We start from the raw sequence: 16,456 nt of genomic DNA, 5'->3' as shown, positions 1-16,456 counted from the left end.
GCTTTTCTGTTTGGATGAATGGGCTGTCAATGGGAAATTAGCACCTTGCTGGCAAGATGGATGCGGTCTGCATAAGGTCAATTGAAACCCAGGTTTGATACCGGTCAGCTTGTCTGCATTGTTTTGCGTCTGGTGTCTCTCATCTTCCTTTTGACAATACCACCCCATAGATTATCTTCAGGTCAGAGGTGAGTTGGCTGGCCAATCAAGCTAGCACAGTAATAACATGATCAGCATCACACCAGCGCCAAGTCCTACTGAAAAAGGAAATTAGCATCTCCATAATGCTTGTCAACTATGGAAGCATGAATTGTTCTACAGTCTCTTGGTAGACGGTTGTATTGGCTTACACCAGCAGATGACATGCAAATCACTGACTGGGTAATCTTCACACTGAACTTCAAGCAACTTAATTGGATTCAGTGCTTCTCACTCTTACTCCAGATTCTCTGGGACCTTGATTTCCAAATGAATTGCAAGTTGCCTGAAGGTGTCATGGGTGCCATATGTCACTAACCCTAACCCCAGCCTGGAAATGGGCTCACATATATTACACCACTAGATGGTGAGATTTTCACACAATTGAGGTCTGCAGGGGCAGTGCTAGGTACAGTTATTTATTTCCTCAACACAACATGATTGTGTCACTTTAATCTTTCACCGTCCGAGCTGAACAGAAGATTGAGCGATGAATTCCTTACATTTGATTTGTATGCTTCCAGTATTTCTGTCTTTTACAGGTAAGCACCTTGAACTGAGTATTACGATTAGCCATGCATGTCTGATGACATTGCCCAAATTTCCCTTCATTATATAACCATGTAACCTTTTAGTAATAATGTAATACTGGGTGGAAGGAAACTGAAATGCTTTAATACTGAGAAAACTGAGAAAAAGGTTTAATAAATCATCACCCTAAAATGCAATGTAGTGTACTGTATCTTTCAAACTTCTGCTCTAACTTTAGTGGGGGGAAAAGACAAACCTAACCTTTAGGCCTATACTTTAAGAATTTGCAATCTCATCACAATGTTTTAACACAGACATATTTAATTAATCCTGCATTTCATTATGCAGTTTAAATTTGTATTCAGGTTCAATCTTGAACCTATTATCCTAATATCATGTATGCAGTGTGATATTAATGTACACTTTTAACAGAACGTTATTGCTTAAACCTGTAACTATCTCCTCCAGGTTTAAGCCATGGAGCAGATGTTCTACCAGACAATCTACTGAATGAAACATTGGGAGGGAGTGTGATGTTCACAACAGTCACAACAGTCAATCAATCAATTATATCAGTAAAATGGAGTGTTATTAAAGATGTAAATCCTCCGGCTGTAATAATTTCCTCAACTAGTGCAGGTGTAGTAATTTATGTTGCACCAGATTATAAAGACAGGATCACCTTGAACACAACTCCTCCTGTATCACTGGAGCTCAGAAATCTGACGTTTAATGACAATGGAGAATACACCGTCAAGTTTGATACGACAACGACACCGTTGGAAGGATCTACGCATATGAGGATCTACGGTAAGTAGATTATTACTTAGTTTCATTTAAAAATTAACTAATTAATTTTCATTTCAAATGTATGCCTAATTCATTATAGCACTATATATAGCCATGATTCTGAACCTCCTTTAATTTAAAGAACCCTCAATTTCAAATGCATTAGTCCACGGACCCCCTCATTTGAAGTCAGTTACAATATGCACATGACCATATGGGCATAACAGTCGGATCACTGACATCGTATTCAATGGAAAATATATAGGCCTACTTTAAATACTGCTTCATTTAGAAATAATATTTCTAAAGTTTACTGCATGGCACGACCACAAACTTGTTGGCAATTAATGGTTCAATTACTGTAATGACAATTCTGTCTGATTGTTTTTCTTGAAAGTTGAAGTATGGGCAACAATTTTATTCCGAGGGGATACATGGGGCAAACTGGAAACTGTTGTTTTACTGTGCCAAGTTGCAAACAGTGAAAGGAAAAGACCCAAACAAAATCTAAATCAGAGATGCTTGTGTGTTGTACAGTATACTAGGCTATGATCATATAGCCTGGCGGGGCCAGACTCATAACGTGGATTCACTGACGCTTCCTCCCAGTGAATCCATGCTATGAGGCTGGCCAAGCCAGGCTAATGATCATACACTCTTTTCAGTGAAGCCACTTAAAACACTTTGAACATCTTCCGAATGGATTTGCAGCCAGAGTTGGATTCAGTAGATTCTTTCTGAATTTGCAGATATTTTTAATTTGGAGTTCAAACACTGAATGACTGAAATTGTGGAGCTACAGTAACAAGCCTTCAAATGTGTAATCATTTGTAATAGGCTAATAATATAATTGCTGAATTGATTTTCAATTTCTGCATGCACCATTGTACCTTATTGAAGTGCTTCAAAGTGAAAACCATTATCTTTTTCACCAATAGCACAAGTCGCCAATGCAGACATAACTCCCAACAAAGCAGACTATGTGGAGTTCAATGACACAGCAGTCCTCACCTGCTCTGTCTCCTCTGGTTCCTCCATCTCTTACCGGTGGTACAATGGCAGCTCTGAGGCCAGTGAGGGAGTTCAGCTTGGTGATGGAGGCTCCACTCTCACCATAGTCAGTGTGACCCGCTATGACCAGGGACTTTTCAGGTGTCATGTGTTCAATCCCATCAGTAGTGATACCAGTGAACCAGTAAAGCTCAACATCAATTGTGAGTTATTAACCTGCATGTTTTAACTTCCTATCTTGATTAAGTTGGTGTAACATATTTAGATGGAGACAATTTACTGTATGTCTCACACTGCTTTTTAGTGCTCTTTGCTGAACAGTTGCTTTGTTATTGTCTCCGCCAGACCAGGCGGCCAAAGGCTGGACGACCAAAGGTCGGAGAGTATGTTTTTACTCCTGTCTGTCTGTCGGTCGGTCGGTCGGTCAGTCAGTCAGTCAGTCAGTCATCTCCGGTAATGACGAATGGACATAATTAGTCAAGCTTTTCATACAGAAGTCTTTAGGCAGTTTGCCATAGGGAATTCATTTTCAATGAAAGGTGAGTGCAGGTCTATGAAGCAGGTAGGAACATGCGTGTGTGCACACGCACGCATGCACTTTAAGGCACACAGTCACACACACAAACCCTGTCATAGGCCATAGGGCCGTCAACAACAACGCAACATGCGGAGAAACGCAGCGTCCATGTTATTCCTCGTTTGAGTTTGAGATCCCTTATGGCCTTATCCCTCTCACGATACTGATATCGCCCGTGTTCATATCAAGATCATGATACGATAAAGATATATCGTGTAGCACAAATTTGCACGCCCTGGATAGGCAACCTGGCCCGGCGGAGACCTGCACTGCAAGGAGCTCATTTTTCTAGGTTTCTGTCTTTGTCTGGCAGCTTGTGTTAATGTATAACAACTTAACAAAGTTTACATTTTTAAATATGCATACTAAATACTTGCTCTTCTTCAGCTACAGTTGGTTGTCTAATAGTATGTACTGGTGGCTGGCGTTTATTTTGCGTGTGTGTGTTATGCAAATAATCTACAGTTGGCCCAGAAAACACTACAATGAAGGTTTCCCCTTCAAAAGACTGCTTATATGAAGATGGGTCAACCCTCAATCTGACCTGCCCAGCTGGGTCAACCCTCAATCTGACCTGCTCAGCTGACTCCAAACCTACTGCCCTCATGTTTTACTGGTTTCTGAATGGAAATATCCTCAATATTCCTGATACTGGACCAGAACTAATAAGGAATTTAAAGATTGGTCAGAGTGGTGACTACAGCTGTCAGGCCTTTAATAACAAGACTCGGAGATATCACATGTCTGAGGCCTCATTTGTCACTGTTCTGGGTAAGTGGAAAGAAAGTGCATTGGACAAATATTAAACTGGTATTTAGGCATCTACAAGACAAAGGGACAGTAGATATATTGAGCCAGACTCTATTTCAGTTATTCAGTGATTGAATTTGAATAAAATAGGTTCCAAATCTATGTCAGTATTTGATCAAAGAAACTGAGAAACAAATACTTCAAAATAATATTTACAGTGATACCCAAACGATGCTTTATGCTAAAGTATCTGTGCAACACTTTTGTTGTTGATTTACCAAAGATGGATTGATTAATTGGATTTCACAATATTATTATTATTTCCATACTATGAATTGATGACTCCTACTGAATGACCAGTACATTTATATTATTTACCAAAACATTCAAACAATACTCATATGAAATGTTGGAATGGAGTTGAATGGATTGGTAAAATACTGTACCTAAAATATTTGTTTCATCAACAGAGAAGATATCTCGTGCAGCTATCACATCACCAGACAAACCAGTTGAGGGATGGCAATTCACATTAACATGTGATGCTAAAGGGTCCATCTCTACCAGAGTCTGGATGAAGGATGGCCAACTTCTGAACACTAGCACTAGCAGTGGCATCACTCTTCATGAAAATAACAAAGTGTTGTCTTTCAGTGCTGTGAATGAAACAGACAACGGGGAATACTTGTGCAATGTCAGTAACCCTATCAGCTCTGTGGTGGCTAACTACACCATGACGGTCAGCCGTAAGTATCTAAATTTTGTTTTAATTGTTTGTTTGTTTATGTCTTCATTCATTACTAGAATAAGCTTTCATGAGTGATGATAGCAATTCTTATAATTATTAATTATACAGAATATATGTACCTTTCCTCTTCTACCCCAGATTTGAACCCTGTTTCTTGCAGACATATTTATCATTGAGCTAATAGAGCCTGCTTTCTCAGGGGATAAATTCAATCTTGTCCATCAGGTTAAACTTTGTGTCAGATCCTGTGCCTACGTGTGACAAGACCTTTGATATCTAAATATCCCAATAGAAAAGCAGGGGGACAAAATACAGCCACACCAATTATTATATTATATATAATATATAATTATATATTATTATTCTATTGACAAAATTACATTGTATTCAGTAAAAACAAAAATAATAATAATAATAATAATAATAAATCATTGTTTAATGACAAAAAAACAAAATAAACACTACACTTATGTCTTACTTTTCCAGAGTCCATAGTTGCTATTGATTTGCTATATACTTTTATAAACAATAGGCCTACTTAAAAATCAGACAGGCAGGCAGGCAGGCAGGCAGACAGACAGACAGACAGACAGACAGACAGACAGACAGACAGACAGACAGACAGACAGACAGACAGACAGACAGGTACTACAACAACAAGTATTGCGTTAATTAAAGGATATGGGCATGCATTCCCAAATTGTACATAAACTAGTACAGTTTATTGTACATAAACTGCAGATTTTCAGTGTGTTTTAGCACAGTGTTGTGTAACTTGTGTTATTGATGGAAATAATTGTGTACAAGTAGTGAGAATGAAGGTGTTGTTTTGAGTAGTGGATATGATTGATGCAAAGTTCAGAATTTGGTATATATGCAGAGATGGGTATAGTATTTGTTTTTTTAGATGATATTATATGGTTTATTGTCATGTTGTAATAGAGAACTGTAAAATTGCATTTGGCAGAAATCTGTAGCAAGTAGCAAAAAAGAGAAGTTATCGTAGCAAGTTAGCAACGTATACAAGATCCGAAAGGCCTAATAGTAGTAACACACACACACACACACACACACACACACACACACACACACACACACACACACACACACACACACACACACACACACACACACACACACACACACACACACACACACACACACACACACACACACACACACACACACACACACACACACACACACACACACACACACACACACACACACACACACACACACACACACACACACACACACACACACACACACACACACACACACACACACACACACAGAAAGTACTGGTGCAGAAAGCAGCGATCCCAATAGCCAGAACACTGAACAATATTTGTACAAATGATGGATCAAGTTGGAGCACCTGCAATTTTCAAATGCTTCCGTCATACAGTCTGGACTCTCTGGAGCAACGGAAGCTCTATCATGTGTAAAATATAAAGCGGAAGTGGAGCCTCGATCCTCCCCACTTCCGTTTCACTTTACAGTTGCGCAAATGTATCCTAATATAAATAGAAATCATCTACGCGTCTATAGCTTGCTGCATAGCAGAAATGAACATAAAAAAGCTCTAAAGACATTTTTAAATATATTTTCGTGAACGGAAATGGAAGCTTCCTTCGGGAGGTGTAGTTCAAGACTATGTAGCATTCGTTGATTGTGTAATATTGTCTGGCTATGTGAGACTAGAGCACCAGTGACCATTGGTGTGCTGTGCGACCCATACGCCCACTTGGCACTGAATGAGTGTTGCTGCGGGTTGAAATACGTGATACCCTTTTGTATTGATTGATTGATTGAAGTATTTATTAACAGATTGGATAATTACAGTACATTTCAAGCACAACTCAATACAAAACTGTTAACTGTGGACGACACCATAAAGCATTACACTTGTTTACAATAGGGTCCACCATGTTCAATTCATCATAACATTTAGAGACATACAAATACACTTCTATATAGCCAAAAACAGGAAATCATCATAGAGGAGGTAAAAAGGGAAAAAAAACATATATACAGTGAGGGGGAAAAGGGGTGCGTTTACGTGGGGGATTCAGATTTTACGGGGGCCAGTTTCGAATTGCAGCCGTCCGTAGATGCCCTTTGAGAGCGGTTTTGAAGGAGTCAAGGGATTTGCATGTCTTAATGACTGTTGGTAGGGCGTTCCACATTTTGGTGGCATATGAGCGAAAAGAATTTAGTCCCTTGCATAAACAGTATAAAGTAATTGTAACAATTATCTTTTCTTCTCCTGTTCCTTGCTTGTTTGTTTTTGTCACATGTTCCAGAGAAAGGACCTACACCACCAGAGGCTGGAGGTTTATCGGGTGGTGTCATTGCTGCAATAGTGATTGGTGTGCTTCTAGTTATAGGGACATTTGGCGGGGGAGGGTACTATTTGTACAAAAAGGGGTAAGGTTGAAATATTTCTATTATGTCAATCATTTCAAATATAGTTTAACACTGCTTTATTATTAATCAATGCAAAAGATAATACTGTGACAAAATGTTAATGCTAATATCCTTTGATGTACGTCCATAGTATTAAATTATGTGTGAACAAATGGTTGAAGTGATCGTTTAAGTAATAGTTTTCTGCACAGGACGTTTCGGAGCAATGGCAGTACGTCTGGCAGCGGTAAGTCGTGTGTGTGTGTGTGTGTGTGTGTGTGTGTGTGTGTGTGTGTGTGTGTGTGTGTGTGTGTGTGTGTGTGTGTGTGTGTGAGAGCATACTGTGCATCTCCATGTATTTTGCATATTGTCATACATGTGTGATGTGTTTTGATGATTATATTATAGGTCTAAACTGCTGCATGACCTGGTTTACTGTATCTCTAAGCATTATTGTGTGTGTGTTTTTTTTAGCAGATCCAGGCCATGTCAAAGCAGGCTCAGAGGAACCGGTAAAACACACACACACACACGCACACACACACACACACGCACACACACACACACACACACACACACACACACACACACACACACACACACACACACACACACACACACACACACACACACACACACACACACACATCCGGACATCCAAGTTGTGAGTTTAGCATACACAATTTATCAGGGTTCAAAGTCTGACCTTTTACTACACACACAACCCTTGATAAGTAAGGCTGACTGGAAGAGGGCTCAAATCTGTATTGACATTATGGTTGTAAAGCTGGTCAAAGACTGGACACTAACTATGTATGTCCTATAATAGAACACTATAAAACAACACGTCACGTTTAACAACCTGCAGTTCCTCAATGTCAAGTCTGATGGTACTGATCAGGAAGTCCACAAAGATCACTCATCAAACTACCAGTAAACTATCAGGCAGCATATGTGTGTGTGTGTGTGTGTGTGTGTGTGTGTGTGTGTGTGTGTGTGTGTGTGTGTGTGTGTGTGTGTGTGTGTGTGTGTGTGTGTGTGTGTGTGTGTGTGTGAGTGAGTGAGTGAGTGAGTGAGTGAGTGAGTGAGTGAGTGAGTGAGTGAGTGAGTGTGTGTGTGTGTGTGTGTGTGTGTGTGTGTGTGTGTGTGTGTGTGTGTGTGTGTGTGTGTGTGCGTGCACGCACGTGTGTGAGCGCACGTGCGTGTGCGTGCGTGCGTGTGCGTGCGTGCGTGTGAGAAGAAAGGTGTTACTTTGACATCATATTCTACTGTGAGTCTACCATCTAAGTCATATTAGAGTAATATCAAGTATGACCAGAACTGTTCATCTGTATTATATATATTTCATACAAACGTGCACAAATACATCCATGATTTATGTTGTCGTCAGACAACTCCAATAACATCTCTTCCTTTCAAATCTTCCTCTAGGAAGTGAACTATGTAGAAATCAGTAAATTCCAGAAGAAGGGCGGTGGAAGCGTCCCTCTGGGGAACTTTGGTACCTCACCCACAGAGTACGCCGAGATCCAGGGGAACAGCAGGGCCGGAGGAGGGACAAGGACATCATCCCCTCCTACTTACGATGCTCACATGCACGATGTGAAGAGGTCGGCCCCTCAGCCTGGACAGTTGGCTGGCCCTCCTAAAGCTTTTCCTCGGGCAGCATCTCAGGCTGCTGGCCATGGGCAGCCTGCTGATGACGACTCCACTGTCTACTCTCAGGTTAAGAAGTAAAGACTGTGGAGCAAAGACTGTGTGCGGACCACTCCTTCTCTGTAAGAAGTAAAGACCCTCTTAGATGCAGCCATGTGCAATTATGTTTTACAGTCAGCTGAGATGTGCCAAGCTATAGCCCACATCTAGCGAGAGAAATATACACTCCAAAGTTCAGTTTCATTGAAGGTGAAACCTGCGTTTAGCTGGCATACAAGCACATTAGCAGTGATTAACATTGTAGTTTTAGCTTCTATAATTGGAAAATCTTTCAGTGGGCATGATTCTGGCTTGGTTTGTTTGATTTTGGTCCAGTTTTGAGACAACTTGACTTGACTTGATCTGACTTGACTCGACTCGACTCGACTCCAATACAGTAAATGTCTAGATGCATTTCTATTTGAAAAGCATAATTCCAAAGGACTATTTTAAAAGCATTGATGCTTTTGTAGCAAGCAAATTCATTTATTTAACGTTACCCTATAAGCCTGCATGCTTTAATCATGCCAAGAACAATTCTGTATGATTCATTTCACATACATAAAATGATATCAGTAACAGTAACCTGCACTGGGCTGAAACTTCAGGTACAAATGTATGGATTGCTACATTGTTTTTTTGTTAATACTTGTATTACCCTTGAAATGGGCCTACTATACTATTTTTCCATTCAATATTACTTATAGTTTTCATGATAGTTTAAATATTTGTGATGCAACATATCGTGTCTAATCTGATGGTTCAATTTGTTTCTGCAACTCTGTTACTTCAGAGGACTAAAGAAGAAATCAATTATGTTTTTATTTCAAAGCTTTCTCTGCATAGACCAGATTGGCATCACCAATATGCTGGTCTGGTGTATTGCTTTTTTTGGTGCTTGTCCCCTAGTGGTCCTCCTAGTTGCAGGCAGCAAACATTTTATTTCAGAAATCAGTATTTCAGAAATAGTACGTGGATAATCAGAAATAAGATGGGGCTATATTTATGAATATGGCAGAAGACTCCCATGTTATCAGCCTTATTTTATTGATTTAGTGCCACAATGTGTTAAATACTTTTGCCACAATTGTAATGTTATGACTATTTGATACCTGTAAGTGTATTTAAGATTATGTATTCAAGATGTGTTAAAGTGAAGTTAATTTAAGATGTATTTTTTTATAGATGAAATTGATTAGTGTACTGTACTGTATACTGGTAGTCTTGAATGAGACTGCAGAGCCACATGCTGCATTTTGTAATTTGTTCAATATAGCAGTTATTTATAATAGTTCACCAGCAAGTGTCTATGAAAGTAAGGACCAATTAAGAGATGCTTTATAATCTGTCATACGACATTGTGCTTCATACACTGAAAATAGACGATATGTGAACTCATCGCAGTGCGACCCGTTGGGAGCGTATTTTTAGCACGCCACTCTGTCATGCCACAAAGTGTAAATCATACTGTAAGTGTGTGTGGTTTATTGAAGTATGTATGAACTCTGTCCTCCACCCCTTAGTTTATTACTGGAGTTCAAACCACCTGGTAATCTCTGCCCAGTAGTTATACACTTTTTCAGATGCACTGAAAGAACATGATGCTACAGTATAGCAGCTCCAATGCTCTGTTGTCCATTATTCTGAGCCACACAACTCGATGCCCCTGTTTGCATTCTCTTGTTTTGTCCAATTATATCTGCTTTTGCACCAATAAATACAATTTTGCTGACGGAAAAGTGGTTGGGGTTTTTCATGTCACATGTCACCAAACACACATGTCCATGATAAAATATTCAGATGCATGAACATTACTGTAAGTAGGCAAGTAAACTTCCAGAATGTAACTATACACCAGAATGTTACGTGCACTCTGTGCAGTAGCCTACTTAACATCAGCAAGAGTGTACATGTTACCAACAAGGTTCTGTATGAGGGAATACCAAGGGTGAGCCAGGAGAATGAGACTAGTAGGACACTGCCAAAGACATAAAGAACTGCCAGCCAGCAAATTGGTGTTGTGGGAACCAACACACGGGCATCGATCAGTGTGATCAATGATCACACTAACATGCGTGGATGTACTCAAGAACGACGCAGGAGTGCAAAGTACCAACGAACTGGTCAGATGCAAACCGGGATGACTGGAAGCGACAATGGAGGGCTCGTCTGAGGACGACCTAGAGAGAGTTGACTTGGACTTTAGCTCTTCCTTGAGCCACCCATTGACTATAAACGCACCTTTAATAATGTCCTGCACCTTGTCCTAAGTATATATTATATAATGTATAGCGGTTGTCGTAGTGTTGAAAATATTCCAAAGTGGCGATCACAACAACAGAGCAGAGGAGGAAAGCGCCCACACCGCACCACTGCCCCCATTGTAATGCAGTGTGCCTCAATTTCGCCTTTGCATGCCAGAGCGACGGCTGTTTTTGTGATGACATCATCAAAACACGTCACCTATCCCACTCTGTCCGGTGGAATCCCTGTATGACTTAAAACGTATTAAAAATGCGGATTAAACAATTAAAACATAACTCGTGAACGGGAGGGAAGCTGTTCTACAGTCAATTAAGTCGTGTAACTCGTGTTCAGAAGTCAAAGTGTTTGTTTAGGGCAGTAAATTACAACCTAAGACATACGTGTGATTTTTGAGTGGTGCAAACCACTCCAACAACCAGCTTTGTTTGTATCCGTGTTTGTGTGTATACCTGTACGTGGGGCCCAAAAGAATGAGCATGGTTACTATGGTCACTGACATTACGTCAGACCACAGCTGATCAGGCGCAGGCTATATAAGACCTTGCACCACTCAGTTCACACGGGTGTGATTTTTTAATATAACAATAACACATTTGAGGGCCAATTCCCAGTCCACTCCTGGTTGTTTTTCAGTTGGCCCAACTTTCTAGGGCTCCTGGGGTAAAATGTTTCTATCATAGTACAGATCAGAGGGTAACACAAATGCTTGATGCATTTACAATGACTGTATAGTAGTAGACAATGGGAACATTATAATGTTTTTTGACCTACACTGTATGTTCATTTCAATGGAATTTCATATGTCTATGATATTAATGTAGCTTTAATATTAACAGAGTTTAAAGTGATAATCTAAGAGAGGTTAACCATGTGTTTCTTCAGAAGAGGATATTAAGAAACTGCTTGATTTGGCCAACAGTGTTATTGCAGTACAGGTTACATTATCTTGTAGGACTCTAACTGTATTATAGGAGAGACGGTAGCCCCTCCTATAAACAGCTATAGTGTAGATTCTGTCTGAACACAAACATTAAATGCCATTGACAATGAACAGAGAATTTACGTCATCTGAGCAAATCGGCTGGGTATGTCAGTGGCCACCCTTGGCCAATAAGGGACCACCATTCTTGATGATGATGTACGATGATTAGAGTGCCCCTCACTTCACACTTGTGTGATTTTTGAGTGGTGCAAACCACTCCAACAACTGGCTTTGTTAGTACCTGTGTGTGTTTGTGCCTGTACGGGTGAGCATGGTTGCTATGGTTAGTGACATTACGTCAGACCACAGCTGATCAGACTATATAAGACCTTGCACCACTCAGTTCACACGGGTGTGATTTTTAGACTACTACTAGACTTGAATTTTTTAATTGTGTCAAACTACAACAAAATAATTGTAATACACATGTAACAATAGAGGAACCTTGACATATGGAATTTATTCTGTTATGCTATATGTTCTAGTGTCTATTTTATTCTGTTTAGAATCATTTTATGTTTAAAAATAGGGTCTGATTTCCGCATGATTCTTTCACACGTGTTGAGCATTTACTGGACATCATTGCCAGTCAATTTGTGCATTTTATTATTGTATTAATAAGGATGATGATAACACTTCACAGATATGACTTAGAATGCAGTCTCTTTCCGCTTGGCTGCTGTCACTGATCACTGTTATGTCAACCTTTACCCCGTCCCTGTGAGTCAGTGTGAGCCATGCACCATAAATCCAAGGAGTGTTCAACAACAGCCCCAGTGTTGTTTAATGACTATAACAGAAACACTGATGAAATGTCTTTACCGAAACCAACACCTTTGTAACAGAAACACTGATAACAGAAACACTGATTAAATGTCTTTACCGAAACCAACACCTTTGTTTCCTTGAAAGATTGATTATTACACCAATGTGAATTGTGAACCAGTACATTGTTATTCCTGGAACAGTGCGCTCACGCACAGCACACATACTGACGTGAAATGTTTGCTTTTCAATGTTTTGCAGTCAACACAAAACATAAATAATGACTTTCTATAAAGACTTTAGAAAACAAAGCATACAATTCAGCTAGATCATGATGATATCATAGCCCAGTGGATTATTTGACAGTCATAGTTTATGTAGCTAGCTCTTGGCAGAAAACTCAGCCAGTGTTGTATAAAGAAGTAGGCCTACTATACTGGCCACAGAGGTTAATGATCACACCGATCACTACAGGCAGAACGCTATCTGGTGGTCCTTAATGAATCCTGCACTCAGCTGTCTTATTTTAAACACATTTTCACAGTCGCTCTCCATGAATGCAAAATGATTGCACGCACGCACGCACGCACGCACGCACGCACGCACGCACGCACGCACGCACGCACGCACGCGCCTTCGGCCTGGTGGAGACAATAAAGGTCTATCTATGAATCTGAAGGATGCTGTATTCCAGTGTAATTGTGCAGATATAAGACCATGGTCAAAGCTGAAGTTTTTACCCGAGGCTTCTGCTTATTATACTCATGCTTAGTAATGGCTATACCTTCTATTCCTTTCAGTTCACCTTTCAGCTGTAGGCTACATCTAACCTAAATAAAATGTGATCCTGCCTTAGCTACCCTCCTTGTCTGAACTCTGAAGTCACCCGGACATGAAGATTGAGAAGCATCAGGTTCAAGACCTGTATTATAACTCCCACTAGATAGAATTTCTATCTTTCTCTCTAAGTTCAGTGACAAAGAGCTCTTCAGGTCAAAACTGTGTACTTTAATAAATTCACTCTGGGTGCATTGTGTGAGGATATTTTCCTTTTTTCTAGTATTGCATGCGTGCTTATGTGGATTTGCTCAGAGCTAAAGCGGCCCCTCCTCCTCGCCCGGTCTGGCAGTGAGTTTAAGTGTTATTTAGCACCAATAGTAGGACAAATCAAACAGCGAAAGTAGCCGATCTACATGCTGATACGTGCTCCTCTGTCCCACGATACATGTAGGCTATGCGTCTCTGTGTGCATGAAACAAAATATTCGGCATTGGAGATTCCTCTATTCACATCCTAAACCACACCCGGCACAGTATGAGGCCATAGGGACTGTGTGAAATTGTGCGGGGCATGATGCAAGTTCATTTCCAAAGAGGGCATTACAAGAACATCCAGTCCGTTTACTTTTGACTTACTCTGAGCTCTTTTTCAGTGCTTCGTAGATTGATCAGCAGTGTTGTTCAAGTTACTTTTAAAAAGTAATTAGTTATAGTTACTAGTCTGAAAAAGTAACTAATTACTTTACTAGTTACTAAATTATGAAAGTAACTAGTTACTAGTTACTTTACAAAAAAATAAAGGTTTAAAAGAATATATATATAAGATTTTCCAATTCAGACACATTGTTTTCAAGGAAAAGATATTCCCTAGTGTCACTGTGTCACTGGTCCAGTTGTGGTTTGTTTTAAGCTCTACTCTACTAAAAAACATGAATAGAACACTTATGCCAATAGTACAATATACAAAATCACAGACAATATCCAGTCTAATGATATGGATATAATACTGATGCCCTGCCCGCATGCACAGACAGGCCTAAAGTAATTACCCTATGTTAACCTATGTTGACCAATCATCATCATTATGATGCTGTTATGCCCTGTGGAAGCCACTTTATCTTTCTCATGTGGAATGTGTTTCACTCTTGGAGCGCACTCAGAGCACCATGTCAGTTTACATGACAGACTCCGCAGTTCGCACTGGCAGGAGAAGGAGACGGTTCTTTTGAATTACATTACATAACGTGGGTAACTACTAACTCACCCATTGAAAACACAGTAACTATAATGGCGTTACTGAATGGGAAAATGTAAAGAGTTACGTTACAAGTTACAGCAGAAAGAAGTTTCGTTATGTAAAGTAACTTAAAGTAAGGGCGTTAGTTCCAACACTGTTGGTACTGTAGATTGAGCAATGCTTCAGATTCACTGCTTACTGCTTCAGTGGCTTTAGCCACTTGGATGACAAACTGAAAACATGGTATTCACTCTCATTTAACTTTTGTCTTTGTTGTGATTTTGAAATGGATGACAATGTCAATGTCAGGTGGACTTCTGACTTCTGAAGTCATCATGGTAATATTTAGAAATGAGGAACAATATGATTGTGTTTTGGTAGACATTTCCCTACTCACACTGACAGCTATACATGTTAACTTCCCCATGGTATTTGAAAGGATGCTGAGGCATTTGTATATGGAAATGTATCCAAAACAGTTTAACTGAGATATTAATTATTTACTGATGACTGTGGCCTAAGTACACATTCACACATACGGCATAGAGACACAAGGCATACATTTTTGGCAGTATATATTTGGATTGATTTTAGTTGGTTTATTTGACTAAAAAGCAATACATTCTAATTCAATAAAATACTTGTGTTTGGCTATTACATGTAGTAGGTCATGTTAAATATCAAAAACATAGGCAGTACAGATGGTGTGCGGGTCTTTGTGCACTTTATGTGCATTTTTTTTATATCAAAAACATAGTAAAGTAAAATAATAAATAAAATACAATATAATCAATATAAGTACAAGGCCGATGTTTTTGTCCCAGTCCGACCCTGCAGTACCAAATGCTGTACTCCACAGTCCACACTGGAAAGACGGTAGCTAAGCTACAGCAAAGCTATATGCACTGACAGACATACACATGTATTTATGCTAAGCTACTTCAAAGAGGTTAGAAAAACTGTCATTTCTCGACCGTTTCGGACGCGGGAAGGATTGCCGGTACAGGGCCGGCCCCCTGGGCATATTCCTGGGGTCTGGATGTTCCGGAGACCCCCACATGGTAACTCTGTCATTTCTCAAAGATTTTTTCCAAAAAATAAAAAGTACAGTACAGAGCACAGTACACTACACTACAATACAGTACAGAGCACAGTACAGTACAGTAACTATAACAATAAATGTATAGGTGTGATTTTTTTGTACTTACCGGTAAGCTCAGTATCAAATGCATTCATGAGGTAAACTATGGTTTCACAAAACAGTAAACAAACATGGACATTGTTGGACAAACTTGGAACTTTTCACTAGTGCTTGAACATATCCTTCTGGTATATCCATACCAGCAGGATTATCAGGATCGATTTTTTTGTATTCAATTGTGTAAGCCTATACTGTGCAAGCATGCAGCTTATGTAAAATGAACTTCCTACTGGCACACAGAACTTCCTAAATTAAACAAACATAATTTGACCTCATAGTTTCTGCTTTTTACATGTCAAAACACCTGTGAAAAGGGTCCATATTTCTGTTGCTGGAGCTGGGTAACTATAGTCTGTAACTATAGCAGCTTTGGTCAAATCTTCCCCATTTGCAAAATAAATTATGATGTAATATTTTGTCTCTCACACACGCACGCACGCACACACGCACGCACGCACACACACACACACACACAACCACAAAGAAAAAAGGGGAATTCATGCAAATTGTGATGCA

The 16,456-nt window shown here is 39.7% G+C and overlaps 1 protein-coding gene across 1 annotated transcript; it reads left to right on the top strand.

Moving 5' to 3' along the window:
- Window positions 1–688: 688 nt before the first annotated feature.
- On the top strand, window positions 689–7,041 carry LOC306925079 (cell adhesion molecule CEACAM1-like; the record flags this gene model as incomplete). The annotated part of the gene is made up of 4 exons (XM_079503760.1): window positions 689–740; window positions 1,198–1,539; window positions 4,327–4,602; window positions 6,914–7,041. The coding sequence occupies 4 exons, from the start codon at window positions 689–691 to the stop codon at window positions 7,039–7,041; spliced, it is 798 nt and encodes a 265-aa protein (XP_079359886.1).
- Window positions 7,042–16,456: the final 9,415 nt, after the last annotated feature.

This window comes from Electrona antarctica (assembly GCF_951216825.1).
Source record: "Electrona antarctica genome assembly, chromosome: 6".
In the NCBI taxonomy this organism is placed as follows: domain Eukaryota; kingdom Metazoa; phylum Chordata; class Actinopteri; order Myctophiformes; family Myctophidae; genus Electrona; species Electrona antarctica.
The sequence above is the reverse complement of the archived record's forward strand: the minus strand, read 5'-3'. Positions and strand labels throughout refer to the sequence as shown.